General features: G+C 44.1%; 1 protein-coding gene across 1 annotated transcript; it reads left to right on the top strand.

Moving 5' to 3' along the window:
- The first annotated feature begins 2,996 nt into the window (after positions 1–2,996).
- SUPT4H1 (SPT4 homolog, DSIF elongation factor subunit) lies at positions 2,997–14,435 on the top strand. The gene is made up of 5 exons (XM_044283944.1): positions 2,997–3,127; positions 5,274–5,380; positions 9,752–9,807; positions 11,882–11,935; positions 14,058–14,435. The coding sequence occupies exons 1-5, from the start codon at positions 3,059–3,061 to the stop codon at positions 14,123–14,125; spliced, it is 354 nt and encodes a 117-aa protein (XP_044139879.1). The 5' UTR covers positions 2,997–3,058; the 3' UTR covers positions 14,126–14,435.
- The last annotated feature ends 865 nt before the right edge of the window (positions 14,436–15,300 follow it).

Below are 15,300 nucleotides of genomic sequence, written 5' to 3' on the forward strand. Positions count from 1 at the left end.
CCCTTTAAGGTGAAAATAGCAGGGTCCTGAAGTGGTTAAACCTATTTACTGCAGTTACTTTGGTGCGCTTTTTGTGTATCATTGTCCTGGTTGTACTCCATGCTGTCAGTACGGCCTCCTGTGTGGTGCCTTTATTTGACAGCCTGCCAAGCATTGTAATTCTATATCATTTGCATTTGTTGTCAATAAAGACTTTTTGAAACTAAAACAAGGCGGTGACCTGCAGATCTCACTCTGGACCCCATTTCTAAAGGTTATATCTCTAGATATATTGCAGCTAGCACTTAAAAATAAGATCTGGCTCATATATCTAGCTACTATAAAGCCTGATATAGGCCAGGTTGTGGCAGCACCCCTTCAGCTGGCTGTGATCCCATCTAGTGTGGAGAGGGGGACTTTCTGACAGGCTGATGCCAGTATTTCTCAGTGGTGTTACTCAGTGTTTCCACAGTATCTTCTAGTTTGGTTTCTGGCAGGCTTACTATTGTGCATTTTGTATTGTTGATATTTTTTTGGGGCTCTTTTGAACATATATTAATACCCTTATGTACTATGTTACCACTTAGTATTCTTGACTTGTCTATTTATATCCCATAATTTACATATACTGGCAGCTTGCTATAACAGTTTTTAATATATATTAATATATTTTCTCTATACTTTGGGCTGCAGCGACTCTTTTTTTCAGTTTATTGGTCTTTATAGATTAGTTGAATCAGCCTGTAACTGTGATTTTGTTTTACCCCTACAGCATATCTGCTTACCTTATAGGTTTTTATTCCCATACTCGCCATCTTTTGATGCCTGGCCTCCAGACAGTAAGAGGTTTTGACAGCAAAATGTATTTTATAGCTGCTCCCCTTTTCAGGCTCCACCCCCATTATGCCTTCTGTCAAGGAACATTGGGCACCAGGACTGTGTCTAATGATGCAGAATCCCAGTGCCACATACAGTTACAGTACATGGAGGGAGAAAGCAGCCCTCCATGCTATGCTCGGCAGATTCGGGAGTCTTGCAGGTCTCTTCTCTTTCTGGGAGACTCCCGAACACTCCAGGAAGTTGTCAAGTATGGTTATTCCTACGGGTGGGCGATATGATCTAAAATCTATATTGCAATATAATTTTAAGCATGTGCGATATATATCGCGATATATTGTTTTCTATATTGGGGGGAGGTTTAAACTTTTTTTTTATTTTTTTACTTTTTATATAATAACTATTAGCCTCCTTAAGGGTTAGAACCCTTGTGATATTCACCCTAATAGAGCTCTATTAGGGTGAATAGGACTTTACACTCTCCCTGCTGCCCTCTGCTTTGTGCACACAACAGCAGGGAGTTGACCATGGCAGCCAGCCTCTCATGTGCCCCCCAGCCTCTGATCCGCCCCCCAGCCTCTGATGTAGCCCCCAGCCTCTCCCTCTTATCAGCCCCCTCTGGTAACTCAAACCCACCCCAGTATTAATCATTGGTGGCAGTGGCCACAGGGTCCCCCTCCCCCCCCCCCATCATTGGTGGCAGTGCACCCCCCTCCTCCCCAGTATAGATCAATGGTGGCAGGGGCCCCCTTCCCCCCACATCATTGGTGGCAGCAGCAGTTCCAATCGGAGTCCCAGCAGTGTAATGCTGCGGCTTCCATGGCAGCCAGGACGCTACTGAAGTCCTGGCTGCCATGGTATGTCAGTGAGCAGCATTATACTCACGTGCGCCGTGGCCGCTCCTTCTTCTGTCTGTGCGGCGCATTGCTAATGCTTATAGCTCACGTGCGCCGTGGCTGCCGGGCGCACAGACCTATGAGAAGAAGCAGCGCCACGTGAGCTATAAGCATTAGCAATGCGCCGCACAGACAGAAGGAGCGCCCGGCTGCCACTGCGCACGTGAGTAGAATGCTGCTCACTGACATACCATGGCAGCCAGGACTTCAGTAGCGTCCTGGCTGCCATGGTAACAGATCGGATGCCGCTCCATGGTCATATCGCAGTCCGGTGATATAGGCGATATGCACAAAATCCATATCGTGGAACATTATATTGCATATCGCCTATACCGCCCACCCCTAGTTATTCCCCCTAGAAATACGTTTATTCCCATCTCTTTCATCACCAAGATTGGAATAACGCTCAAAAGCGAGTTCCGGAAGCAGCATACTACTGTTTGTGCAGCTCCTAGTCACTTAAAGGGGTATTCTGTTGATATTTTGCTTCCCTCGTTCATTTTGGCAGGCTCTGAGGGGTATGGGGCCCCCAATCTTGTGATCTGTGAAGGTCCCAGTGGTATGACTCCCACCTAAACTTATCTCCTATGGTGGATTTTCTGCAATTCTGGAGTCTCAGCCCCTTGACCCTAGAATATTCCAACACTGCTGGATTTATTTATTTTTCTGTGATTCTGGGTTTGCAACCCCCCAGATAAGGGCACATGCACACAAACGTATTTTCTTTCCGTATCCGTTCCGTTTCTTTTTAGAACCATTCAATGGGTCTGCAAAAAAATGGACTCTGTGTGCATTCCGTTTCCGTATTTCCATTTCACAAAAAAATAGAACATCTCCTATTATTGTCCGCATTACAGACGAGGATAGGACTGCTCTATTAGGGGCCAGCTGTTTCGTTCCATAAAATACGGAATGCACACGAACGTCATCTGTATTTTTTGCGGATCCGTTTTGTGCAGATCGCAAGAAACATACCGGTCGCATGCATGAGGCCTAAATCAGAACACAACCCTCGGTTGTTTCTAAAACTGTGGCAAACCCTTGCCATGGCTGAGAAGGGTTACTTAGAACTCACCCATGAATGGAATAACCCTATAACAATTTAAACATACAAATTACACATATGATAAGTTGCAGCCACATTCCTCCAGTGCCCTCCACCCTTTTTTCCGTTACATGCACAGACCACATCACGTGACCGCTCTCAGCGTAAACCGACACCTGTGTTGACAATAGAGTTCCCGGATCCCTCATAGAGCGTCGCACAGCTGTACACCATAGAGACGTCCAGTCCGCCGCAGAATGTGTTCATACTTCCTGGTGACGTGTTTCCGGTGTCTGCAGCAATGGCGTTGGAAACTGTACCGAAAGATTTGAGGCACCTGAGAGCATGTTTACTGTGTTCGCTGGTGAAGGTGAGGAGCGGGGGAGAAATGCCTGGGACAGCGGAGGTGGTCACCTATACTGTGCCGTGTGCTGCTTTATGTTGTATGTGCTTGTAATCCTCTGTGGCACGTCCTGTATACTGTGTGTACATCAGGTGGATCCCAGCAATCTCTACAACCAGGGAGCAGACAACATTGTGCCAGTAAGGAGCCTGTTACCCTGTGTGTACAGTCTGCCTTGCAAGAAGATGGATGTTTCCTTTAAAAAAAAATTGCAAAACATCTAACATTTAAAGGGATTTTCCAGGTCCTAATGTGCGATCAGTTGGCGCCAGACCCCCAGTACCCAGACAATCTTCAACACGTAAGGGATGTGTTGGCACGTTCAGTATCCAGCAATTATAGTGCACAGGTTTTACCAAACCCAGAAAATGTGTTACAAAAAACAAAGCGAGGCGGAGACCACCATCTGCCGGCAACTTTCTGGAGTGGAATCTGCACCAACTTAGAGGCCGCCATGTGAAGCAGAAAGTTACACCTCATCCTACTACCTGGCTCTGGAGCACCTTTTTTATTTTATTTATTTTTTATTTTTTTTAAGGACTTTTTCCAGTACTTTCAGTTGTCATTCACACAACCGTATGAATGAGTCCGCATCTGTTCCAGAATTTGGGGTCCCCACCCATTCCGCTTTCATTTCAACGGGGTTGCAAAAGCTTCGGACCGCGCACCGTGTGCTGTCCTCATCCGTAGTTCTGTTCCGCGGCCCTACAAAAAAGATAGAGCATGCCCTATTCTTTAAGGACATTTTCTATGATAGTGGCAGCAATGTGCGGTACGCATGTGGGCCAGTATCTGTGTTCTGCGGGTCCGCAAAACACTACGGTCTCGTGAATGATGGCCTTTTCTCAGGATAGGCCATCAATATCTTAGGGGCGGGGACCGACACCCCACACCCTCTGCCTATCAGCTGCTGTGCCTTAGCTCCAGTGGCGGAACTACCATTTCTGTAGTGAACTTAGGTGCTTACTGCAGCATGGCTCTCGCTTTGTTCAGTGGGAGCAGCACTGCAGTAACCCGTGCAGTCCACTAGGGAAATGGATGAAGCTGCGTAGTTCCTGGGGCTACAGCTGATCTGTGGGGGTATCAGACTCTCTGAAGTTTCAATACCCAATCAATACTTTTGTCCCTGTATCGATACGATACCGGGATTTCCATCTTTTTCGATACTGGGCTGCGCTGCTGCTAGTTTACCTCTAGTGCTAGGTAACCAGCAGGCTGTTCCAGCAGGCATTGCCAGAAGCTTGAACGTCTATGTCTGGCCCCATTAAAGGGGTATTCCCATCTCAGACAATGGGTGCATATCGCTAGGATATGCCCCCATTGTCTGATAGGTGCGGGTCCCACCACTGGGACCCGCCCCTACAACAAGAACGAAGCGGGGAGCACTGTGGCTGGAGGACCCCGGATTTCCCGTGGTACGTCCACCACCAAGCGCTGCTTCTATAGAAGTGAATGGCAGCGCACCGCGCATGCGCGGCCCATGCTCCCATTAATTTCTATGGGGCAGGCAGCAATAGCCGAACGCATGCACAGTGCACCCTCCATTCATTTTCCGGCTCAGTTTTCATTTTAGGTGCGGGTCCCACTGCTATCAGATAATGGGGGCATATCCTAGCGATATTCCCCCATTGTCTGAGATGGGGGAAAACCCCTTTTAAAGGGGTTGTCCAGGCTTTTACTATTGATGACCTACGCTGGTCAGCTGTATGAGGAGACGCAGTGCGCATTTGCAGTCTCCCTTCTCTCTTCCTGTCCGCTGCTGCTGTCTATGGCAAAGACTAGCGGTGAGCAGGGAAGAGAGAAGGGAGTTGGCACGTGCACACTGCGTCTCCTAATACAGCTGATCAGCGGGGGTGCCGGACCCCCGTGATCTGATATGGATGACCTATCCTGAGGATAAGTCATCAATATTAAAAGCCCAGAGAACCTCTTTAACTATCATGAGGAACAACAGCGATCTGGCTGCAACCTAGAAACATGCCGACAATCAGCCGGAAGAAAACCACTGTGCGAGGGTGAAACTAGCCGTAGACATTTACTAGCGTTTGGAGCCCTGTTTTCACCAGTAATTTGTTGATTGTCCTATTCGTATGTGTGTTATTTCCTTTTGCAGACCATTGACCAGTTTGAATACGATGGCTGTGACAACTGTGATGCCTACCTACAGATGAAAGGCAATAGGGAGATGGTATACGATTGTACAAGCTCCTCATTTGATGGGTAGGTTTCTTTATATTATCAATCAATTCTTAATCTATGCTCATTGACAAAGCATAACGCACCAAGAAGGAGTTGTCGGAATTAAGTTACACTTTCTATGTGTGAATGTAATGATGATATATTTAAGTGATTACAATATTAGTGAAAGGATTTTTATTGGGGGGGAAACTGTACAACTGAATGGAGGGTCTGGGACCCAGTTGGTCCGTCTGTAGCTGGATACATGATGAGATATGGTTCGGCATGGAGTCATACAGGTTCTGTATGGTGTCCTGTGGCACATTTGCCCACATATATTGCAGCTGGGCCTGTAGATCCTGAAAACTTGTAGGTTGCCAAAGCTGGCACCATATGCTCGATTGGTGATAAATCTGGCGACCGGGCAGGCTGAGGAAGTGTTGCAATATAGAGGAGACATTCCTGGGAAACCCTTGCTGTGTATAGGTAAGCATTATCCTGCTGACAAATGCCAGCTGGAAGGCCTGCCATGAGAGGCAACACCTGTGACCGCAGGATGTCCTACACATATTGCTGAGCTGTTAGGCCTTGTTCACACTTCAGTGTTTAGTCAGTGATTTCCATCAGTGATTTGTGAGCCAAAACCAGGTGCAACTCTAAACACAGAACAGGAGCAGATCTTTCCCTTCTACCTCATGTCTGTGGAGGCTCCACTTCTGGTTTTGGCTCACAAATCACTGATGGAAATCACTGACCAAACACTGAAGTGTGAACGAGGCCTTAATGTCCCTCATATCACTACTAGGGGTGACCAACTGGTGTATGCGATGGCTTCCCCGATCATCACACCAGTAGTTGATGCAGTGCGTCGCTCCACAGCAAAGTCAGGATTAATTTGCTCACAACGAGGCCTCCATTCTTGAACCCAACCGTTGTTGGATCTCAAACAGAACCTGGATTAATTGCTAAAGACAGTATGGTTCCAGTCCATAGCAGTTTCCCGTTCACGACACTGCAAACAAAGGTGAAAGTGGCTGGCTGTAGATGACGAGACATGTAATATGTGCCATGACACCAATTTTTCTTCTGCTAAACGTTTGAAAATGGTGCAGGAAGAGACAGGAGTGTGTATTGAAGGTGCCATCTGTGTCCAGATAGTGAACAGCAAAACTCGTGCTTGTTAGCTGATAAAACTACCTCTCAACCCAATGATGCGCCCCCTCTCAATGTCTGTCAACTGGGCAAAATGTCTTTGAGTACATAGTAGAGGCATGTGTGGCAGTTAACGATCTCTTGCCAAGATGTAACCTGTCCAAAAGTAGCCTCTGAGAGTCTTTTCATAGGGCATGAGGGAAGCACTTTTATTTTCTTTTGTGGCAAGACTCAATGTCTAATCAGACCGCGCCTGTGATAATTTCCGTATCTTCTTGAGACATGACTGCATGCTGAGTTTTGCTGCAATCTGACCTTTCAATCTGGGTGCGTGATTTTTTTTTATTTTTAGTTTGTAAGCGTCTGCTGTGTGGAGCGAATTTGTATATTTTTTTTATGCAAGTCTGTGACACTTGCATTTCATCGGAGCATCACTTAAATTATTGATGACTTATCCTTAGCATAGGGTGGGAGGGTGACCTCAGAGCCACAACACTTCTTGTGTACCCAGAGAGAGTTCTGTATAGATGGGTGAGTCTGTCTGGTACTGCAGCTCGGTCCTATTCACTTGAACAGAACTAAATTGCATTTCCAGGCACAGTCGGCAGCATGATCTGCTGTTCTGTGTGAACAATGAACAGGATGACACTTGTTGGAGTAGTCCTATCCTGTGGGTCAAACATGGCCTAGGTAGAACTCCAGTAAAACAGCTAGGCCCCTTTTACACGGGCGAGAATTCTGTACGGGTGCAATGCGTGAGATGAACACATTGCAACCGCACTGAATCCGGACCCATTCACTTCAATGGGGCTGTTCAGATGAGCGCTGATTTTCCCGCATCACTTGTGCGTTGCGTGAAAATCGCAGCATGTTCTATATTCTGAGTTTTTCACGCAACGCAGGCCCCGTAGAAATGAATGGGTCTGCATGAAAATTGCACGCATTCTTAATACAGAGTGCTTACTAAAATGTGGCTTTAGGGGTTAAAAAATAAAAAAATTAACTCTCCTCATCATGTTGTTCGCGCTGCCGGCATCATCTTCTTTCAGGACCTGCAAAAGGACCTTTGACTTAATAGCGCGGTGATGTCAGCACAGGTCCTCCTGAATGAAGATAGAAAATTTCTATCTTGAATCAGCAGGACCTGTGGTGAGCGCGATTGCGTCATCAAAGGTCCTTTTGCAGGTCCTGAAAGATGATGATGCCGTCTGCGCGAACAACAGGATGAGGAGAGTTAATATTTTTTTTTTTTAACCCCTAAAGCCACATTTTAGTAAGCATTCTGTATTGAGAATGCTATTATTTCCCCTTATAACCATGTTTTAAGGTAAAATAATAAAATATACCGAACACCTAACCCAAACCCGAACTTCAGTGAAGAGGTTCGGGTCTGGTTACCAGTGTTTTTATTTTTATTTTTTATTTATATGTCTCTGGCGCGTGCAAATCGCCTTGCACCAGCGAGATAAAAACTGGACATCGGAATGCAATTGCGTACCTACTCGCATGATTTTTCCCAGACCTAATCCGGACACGCTCGTCTGCAAGGGGCCTTAGAGCTGCACTTTGATTCCCTGAAGCAATTAGTGAATTGAGAAGCAAAGGTTGTAATTGCTCTGCCCTAGGACCTACCATTTGTATGGGTCTTGGCTACTTGTCACACACACAGCGGTCTCTTCTGCTTCCTTTTCTCAAGCAGCTTCTTCAGGGCGGCTGTGATTCTGGAGTAGAGAAAGGGCTGCTCTGCATGTAATGGGTTTTGGCTCCCAGAGGCTGTTGGACGACACATGGAACTTTTGTTGTCAGGCCTTCTGAATAACTAGAAGGATTTTTAATGTTAGTAAAGTAGCTTACACTATAAACATGGCGTCAGTTAATACCTATTAAATTGAAATAAACCATATACATGACTGACTAGGGTATGAAGCTGCACCAATGCATCAAGAATCACGACGTTGTGCTCACAATAGAATCACCCATTCTACATAAGTTAAAAATTACAAAGTAAAAACTGGGCACTCGCTGACAATGGAGAAAAATTAAGAGCCATTTATTTGAACAATAAACAATAAGGTAATATGCAAGTTGAAATAAAGGAGGACAATAGGTAGCAGCAGTCCTGTATAATGATGAACAAGAGGGTCTCTAAAGTGTAAAGTTGTTAGAAGCATACAACAATTCCCCAAAAAAATAAAATAAAAAATATATAGATATAAAATCGAAAAATACAGTCGCATAAAATCGATTGTTATAGAACAATTCGAAAGTCTGTGCAATCTACGGCAAATCACAATACAATGATAATCAGGGACGTTGTGTCTTCCCAATCACAAGGTGTAAAGCTGAGTACATCGAGAACATGTAGCTGGGTACACAAGAAAATATACGAATCCTTTCAAAAAGTTCTTAGGAAAATTTCTTCTACGTTCAAGAGTATTAATATATGGTCATAAATTCGTATGGTTAAGAATAGTTTGTACGAGTTAGCGGCGTCCCGCTACTCCCAAGTACTCAAGTGGTGTCCTGATTTCCAGGTGCTCTATTTAAGTAGATTTCATTTGCTGGTTTCATTCTCATATAATATCGAAAACACTCTTGAATAAAATAGCATACGATATATATTGTTTTTGTCTTAGTCTTTCATGGCTAAATGCCTTTTTTATTTTCACACGCTGACCACCTAACATTTGTATTTTATACCATAAGTCTCAGCAAACAGGAAACTGTTCTGAGAAATAAACTTCTAGATGGGTGAGTTTCCTTTTTGTATACAGCACCCATGCAGACCTATGTGCTTAGCATTCATGCTGCTGGTGTCCTGCTGTATGTATTTGATCTGATTGTGTATGTATATCCGTTCTATAGTGTAGAGGCGTCTGTGGTCACAGCAGATGAGTATATTTTTGAGCTCGCAGAGATCATAACTTGTAGAGCTATATGAGTATGATAGAGCAGGGGGTAGAGTCATGGAAGAACTGACACAATAAAGAGGGAGAGAGAGAGAGAAGGGCTTCACAGGGAATGTCCTCTGAACATGGAGGTGCACACAGAGGCATCTCAGAGAATGAAGGTCCGCAGTATAAAAGCCGTACAAGAATCAACCATCCAAATATTGCATCCTGAACTTATCCAGGAGCACTGATCCATCTGTAAAAAAATAAATGTATTTCTATAAAAATATGAACATAAATGGATTTGGTTTTAGTAGAATTCCACCAATTTGAGTATATAAGATTGACTCTTGTCTGAACTTTTTTACAGGATTGTTGCTATGATGAGCCCTGATGACAGCTGGGTGTCCAAGTGGCAGCGAATAAGTGAGTAGAGTAATAAACCAGGAGCTAGAACTGGTTTTATCTAAAGCAGGCATGCTCAACCTGCGGCCCTCCAACTGTTGCAAAACTACAACTCCCAGCATGCCTGAACAGCCTACATCAGGGCATTGTGGGAGTTGTAGCTTTACAACAGCTGGAGGGCCGCAGGTTCCTGTGAAGACCTGTCTCTACATCTATTCTGACATACTCTACAGGGGCCTACCCTTATTAGTCAGAACGTTGCCACCGCGAAGAGCCGTTCCTGCTCTTATAGCCTAGGGCAGGGATCGGCATCCTCCAGCACTCCAGCTCTTCTGAAATTCAATTCACTTCTATGGGGTTTACAAGTGAGCAAAGCAAGTGTGCATGCTGGGAGTTGTAGTTTCTCAGCAGCTGGAGTGCAGACCCCTGGCCTAGGGAGATGTATTCCACGTAACAAAAAATAAATAAAAAATGCTACAAATCAAGGTAAATCTGATTGTCTGTAGACCATTTGGAAAATACCAGCAGTGTTCTGATTGGTTGCTAAGAGCAACATTGGCCCTCTTTTTCAGCAGTATAGACCCTTTATCATGGTCAGTAGGCTGTGTGATGTGGGGTCATATAAGAAGATAATGAGTTTCTACTTCCAAGTTGCTGGATCATATTATAATGGGACACCAAAAATTGAGCGGTTGGCATAAATCCCTTGTGTAAGGCCTCATGCACACGACCGTTTTTCGGGTCTGCATCTGAGCCGCAGTTTTTGCAGCTCGGGTGCGGACCCATTCACTTCAATGGGGCTGCAAAAGATGCGGACAGCCCTCTGTGTGCTGTCCGCATCCGTTGCACCGATACGTGGCCCCGCAAAAAAATAATAATATAGCGCGTCCTATTCTTGTCCGTTTTGCAGACAAGAATAGGCATGTCTACAATGGGCCTTCCGTTCCGCAAATTGCGAAAGGCACACGGACGGCTTCCGTTTTTGCGGTTTGCGGACTGCAAAAAACGGCATGGTTGTGCGCATGTAGCCTAAATCCAAGTAAAGGCCCACAACGACAGGTTTATAGACCAGTAAGCCTATAAATGTGCCATTTATGAGACAGTAACCTAAATCTATAGCAGTAAGTAACATAGGACATTTTATATATATATATATATATATATATATATGCAGAGAATCGGACAGCACTCCAAGACTTGAAAAAAGTAGAAATCTTTATTCACCCATGTGAAAAATAATTGCAACGTTTCAGCTCACAATCGAGCCTTTCTCAAGCAATGAAACACAAGACTGTGCATGTCTTATACAGCTTTTTCAAAAATCAGACAACCAATGAATTTTACAAATCAAGACATGTGACTGGTGAACATGTGAAAGTAGTTCACCTCATTAGATCATGTGAACAATTACTTATGCAAAGTACCATACTGCTGGATACACAGGGATGTGTCCATTAATGTTGCATCCAAGCTTGTAACATTTAAATAATGTATACTACAAAGTGCATATGTGCATAAATAAAGTGCATAAAGATACAAAAGAATTAAATCATGTATTAATGTTTAAAATCATACACCACAGAGGCTGAGGGAAAACAGCGAAGGTCTGATCATGTTCGACAAAGCCGCATGTTCATGTGAATACTGGCCAAAAACAGCCCTGTTAACTAATACTGTCAAAACCACAGCATGTCAAAGACAAACCTCCACCCACAGTGTGCGCTCGCAACTGCGCTCCAATATATCCTCGGCAGCCAGATATATATATATATCTATATCTCTGGTTTGTGAGTATATACTAGCTAAGACCACATGCAGAATTTCCTAAGGGTTTTGGAGTGGATTTCACAAAGTACGTTACAATGTAGGTTATTTAAAAACATCATTCACGTAGTGGATTTTGCAGCTGCAGATTTTTCAGATCTACAGCACACATTCATGATTTTACTTTTTGCTATGTAAATCGGAAACGGTAAGAGTAGAAAAAAATGTTCTTGTTCTGGATTTTATGTGGATTTGTGACAAAAATGTAAGCAGGGGATCTGTGTGTGACATTTTACATTATCCAACTGAATTTCCTTTCTGTCCCATCAAGCTAACTTCAAACCTGGGGTGTATGCAGTATCTGTCACAGGACGACTACCACAAGGTAAATGTTTGACAACTTAATCCTTAGTAGCACACAATTTCAAGATTATAAAAAAAAAATTAATGGGCATGTTTTACATACAATTTAAGTAAGTTTGTCAGCAGTTTTGTCAATGCAAAACTGTTGGCAGAACTAGGTAGGGCCTGGGAAGAGCAGAACCAACATACTTTTTGTGGATTTTTTTTATTTTTTTTTTATATATATCAGGAGTAGTTGTAAATATGAAGTTTTATTCTGCCAGGTTCTACTCCTGCAGGAGGCGGAGCTTCATTATGGTGTTCCCTCTGCATTGTGCTGCTTCACTACTTCTCCTCCTGCTTTGAATGACAGCTGTAGTGGTCTTCTGGTTTGATGCTACAGCTCCCGCTCAGAGCAGAGGGGAGCAGCACAATGCAGATAGCACTTTAAAGTAAAGATCCACCTCCTGGACACTTGTAAGAGCAGAACCTGGTAAAATAAAGCTTCACACTACTACCGATAATAAAAGCTCCACAATAGTTGTTTGTCCTGCTTTCCCCAGCTGCTAATTAGTTGCATGGTCAAAACTCAGCTGTTTCTGGAGCTCCTATAGTGATGAATGGAGAGCTGGCCACTCGTGCAAAGTCTGCTCTCAATTCGCTTCTATGGGAGTTGCGGAAATGGCCGAGAGCGCTTGCTTGACTTTTTTCGAAATTCAAAAGAAGTGAATGGAGAGCACGCTGCACATCCTACTTGGGGAAATCTTCACTTTGGGGGGCCCTGTTCTGTAGATAGGTGCACATCCCACCTCTGTGACCCACTTACCTGAAATTGGTGGCATATCCTACCAACATGCCACCTATGTGTGAGTTGGTCTAACCCCTTTCTCCTGCATCTTTCATCTTTATTTCCTGTAATGTGGCATTTCCTTCTATTTTAAATGTGATCAAATGACATCACTAATGTACTAAATGATTAATATTCATGTGTTGCCAATTGTGCATCTCTATGCTATATTCTATAGGGCATTGAACGTTCTATGAAATGGTTTGTTTATACATTTCATAGGCAGTTGCTGAATAGATAGAGGTGCTGCAGTTGTCCTGTCTACCTAGAGAGTGCCGCACAGTCATGGTGGTGTTTGGCCGTAGGTGTAAACATTTGGTGACTGCACAAACACTGCTTGGGAATAAGTCTGTAAAGATTACTTGATTTGAATCAAGTAATTCGACACGAAAGAAAAACGTTCTTTTAATTAGTTTTTTGTTATTAGAGTACTCAATTAATAGATTAGAATACTCGATTACAAAAATAGTCGATAGCTGCATCCCTACTTGGGAATGAGCATACCTGAGAAATGAGAGAATGAATTGTTCATGTATCCTTGTCATGTATTTTCACTTCACCCACATGTAGTTTTCTCGCACATCTAGTACATTTAAGCCTCTAGACCAGCCTTTGGTTGTGCGGGCATGCTGGGAGTTGTAGTTTTGCAACAGATGAAGGCACACTGGTTGGGAAACACTGCTCTAGACAGCAGTGTTTATCAGATTTCCACCAGTTGAAGACAATATATATTTTTTTGTAGTATCATAGATATAGTGATTGCAAAATCATGCAAGACGAATGAGCATTACCTCTATGGCTAACTTAAAAGGGTTGCCTGAGTTTTGTTTTTTCATGCAGGGAAGCTGCATGAAAAGTTGTGTTAACTGCTCTGAACCCCCTCCATTCCAGCGCCACCACTCCAAACCTCCAAGACGCTGCAGCCATGACTTCATGTTTATGCTGCAACACTGACATGCATGTATATTGCATGCGACTGCTGCAGCCAATCGCTGGCCTCTGAGCGGTATATGGCACCAGACCGATGCAACCAGTGATTGGCTGCAGTGGTCGCATGCAGTATGTGGGCACATCACAGATGCAGTCATGAATACAAAGCTGAGAAATGGTGATCAGAGCGGGAGAGGAGGGGGTTTGGAACTAACTAATATTTTTAATATCTCTTCCCCCCCCCCCCCCCCCCCCCGCCGACACACACACAAAATATCTGTGACCCCTTCTAGTTATGTATTTTCAATGATGGGGGCTTTTGATGACTGGTGTCTATTTACTTGCAGAACCTAGTTGTCTTTCACCTGATGGACTGACTTTCTTACAGGTATTGTACGGGAGCTGAAGAGCCGAGGCGTGGTTTACAAATCCAGAGACACGGCCATCAAGACGTGACGGCAAAAGAAGGGCTGGAGCAGAGATTGGGTTGATGTCGTCTTCTCTTCCGTTGGTTTTGTTTTCCTGTTATGTTACTGAAACTGTGGTTTCCCTGCAGTTGGGGGAGGGTTGTGCCACTGAGTGCACCACATCTACAGGCACGTTATGTCCTACACCAAACAAATAGAAACCAGAAGAGAGTTACGGGGAGGTGTTCAGTTTGATTTGGGGGGGGGATATTGTTCTACCCACCATGGTTTTTCAAACAGACTTTTTTTTTTGCTCTTTAACTTTTTTTTATTTTTCCCAATAAACTTCTTATTGTGATTCTTGTTGTATTGTCATTATCCTGTACTTGAAACTGCAGAGCCTGGACATCGCTGCCCCTTTCTGGAGCCTGCCTGACGGTTACACGCTGTCTAGAATAACTAGTAAATGTGAAACCATACAGGAACACCGCAGTTCGCTCTTAACCCATTCCCTACCACATGGACGTCACAAGGCTCAATCTGCTAGGGCTTTGGAAAGGAAGTGGCCAATAGTTACTGCGACAGCTAAACTGAAAGAGCGCTGTTACTGAAAGCATACTCTCTCCCCTGCTTCACTCTAAGTAGAACAGAGCCAACAAGTATATACCCTCACATGCTTTGGGGTATGTTTCAATATCCCTAATCTTTTATTTACTTCTGTTATCATGGCTTTTAGATCGCCTTCTTAACCTGAATTTGCAGGAGTTTAGAAAGGGTTACATTATAACGCACCGCGCATTTCCATATATGGCTACAACAGCTTCTCTGAAACTGGCGGCCCGAAAATCGGCACATCGTAACTAGCTTTGTCACTTCCTGTGTGGTCAGGCGGGAGGCAGAAAGAAGCTTTCTGAGAGAGAGAGGCGGCAGGAAATTCAACTTTAGAGTCTGCAGTCAACATTCAGCCTATCTTTACAATCACTACAATGTGCAGAACTGGTCACTTTCTGCCATGTACTTGCATTGTTAATTCATGATCTCCTTTATCCAAGGAACCTGATCTATAAAGAGCTTTACAGAGAAACGTGCACCTGTAAAGTAAAAGCCAAAACTAGATGGCAGTTCACTGTTAATTTGGTGTAACTTTTATGGTAATTGCTATGTAAAGTTTGTATACCAGGCCGGAGTAGTAAGCAATGGTCCAGCAGATAAAGGAGAGGTAGG

Source organism: Bufo gargarizans, chromosome 3 (assembly GCF_014858855.1).
Source record: "Bufo gargarizans isolate SCDJY-AF-19 chromosome 3, ASM1485885v1, whole genome shotgun sequence".
In the NCBI taxonomy this organism is placed as follows: Eukaryota; Metazoa; Chordata; class Amphibia; order Anura; family Bufonidae; genus Bufo; species Bufo gargarizans.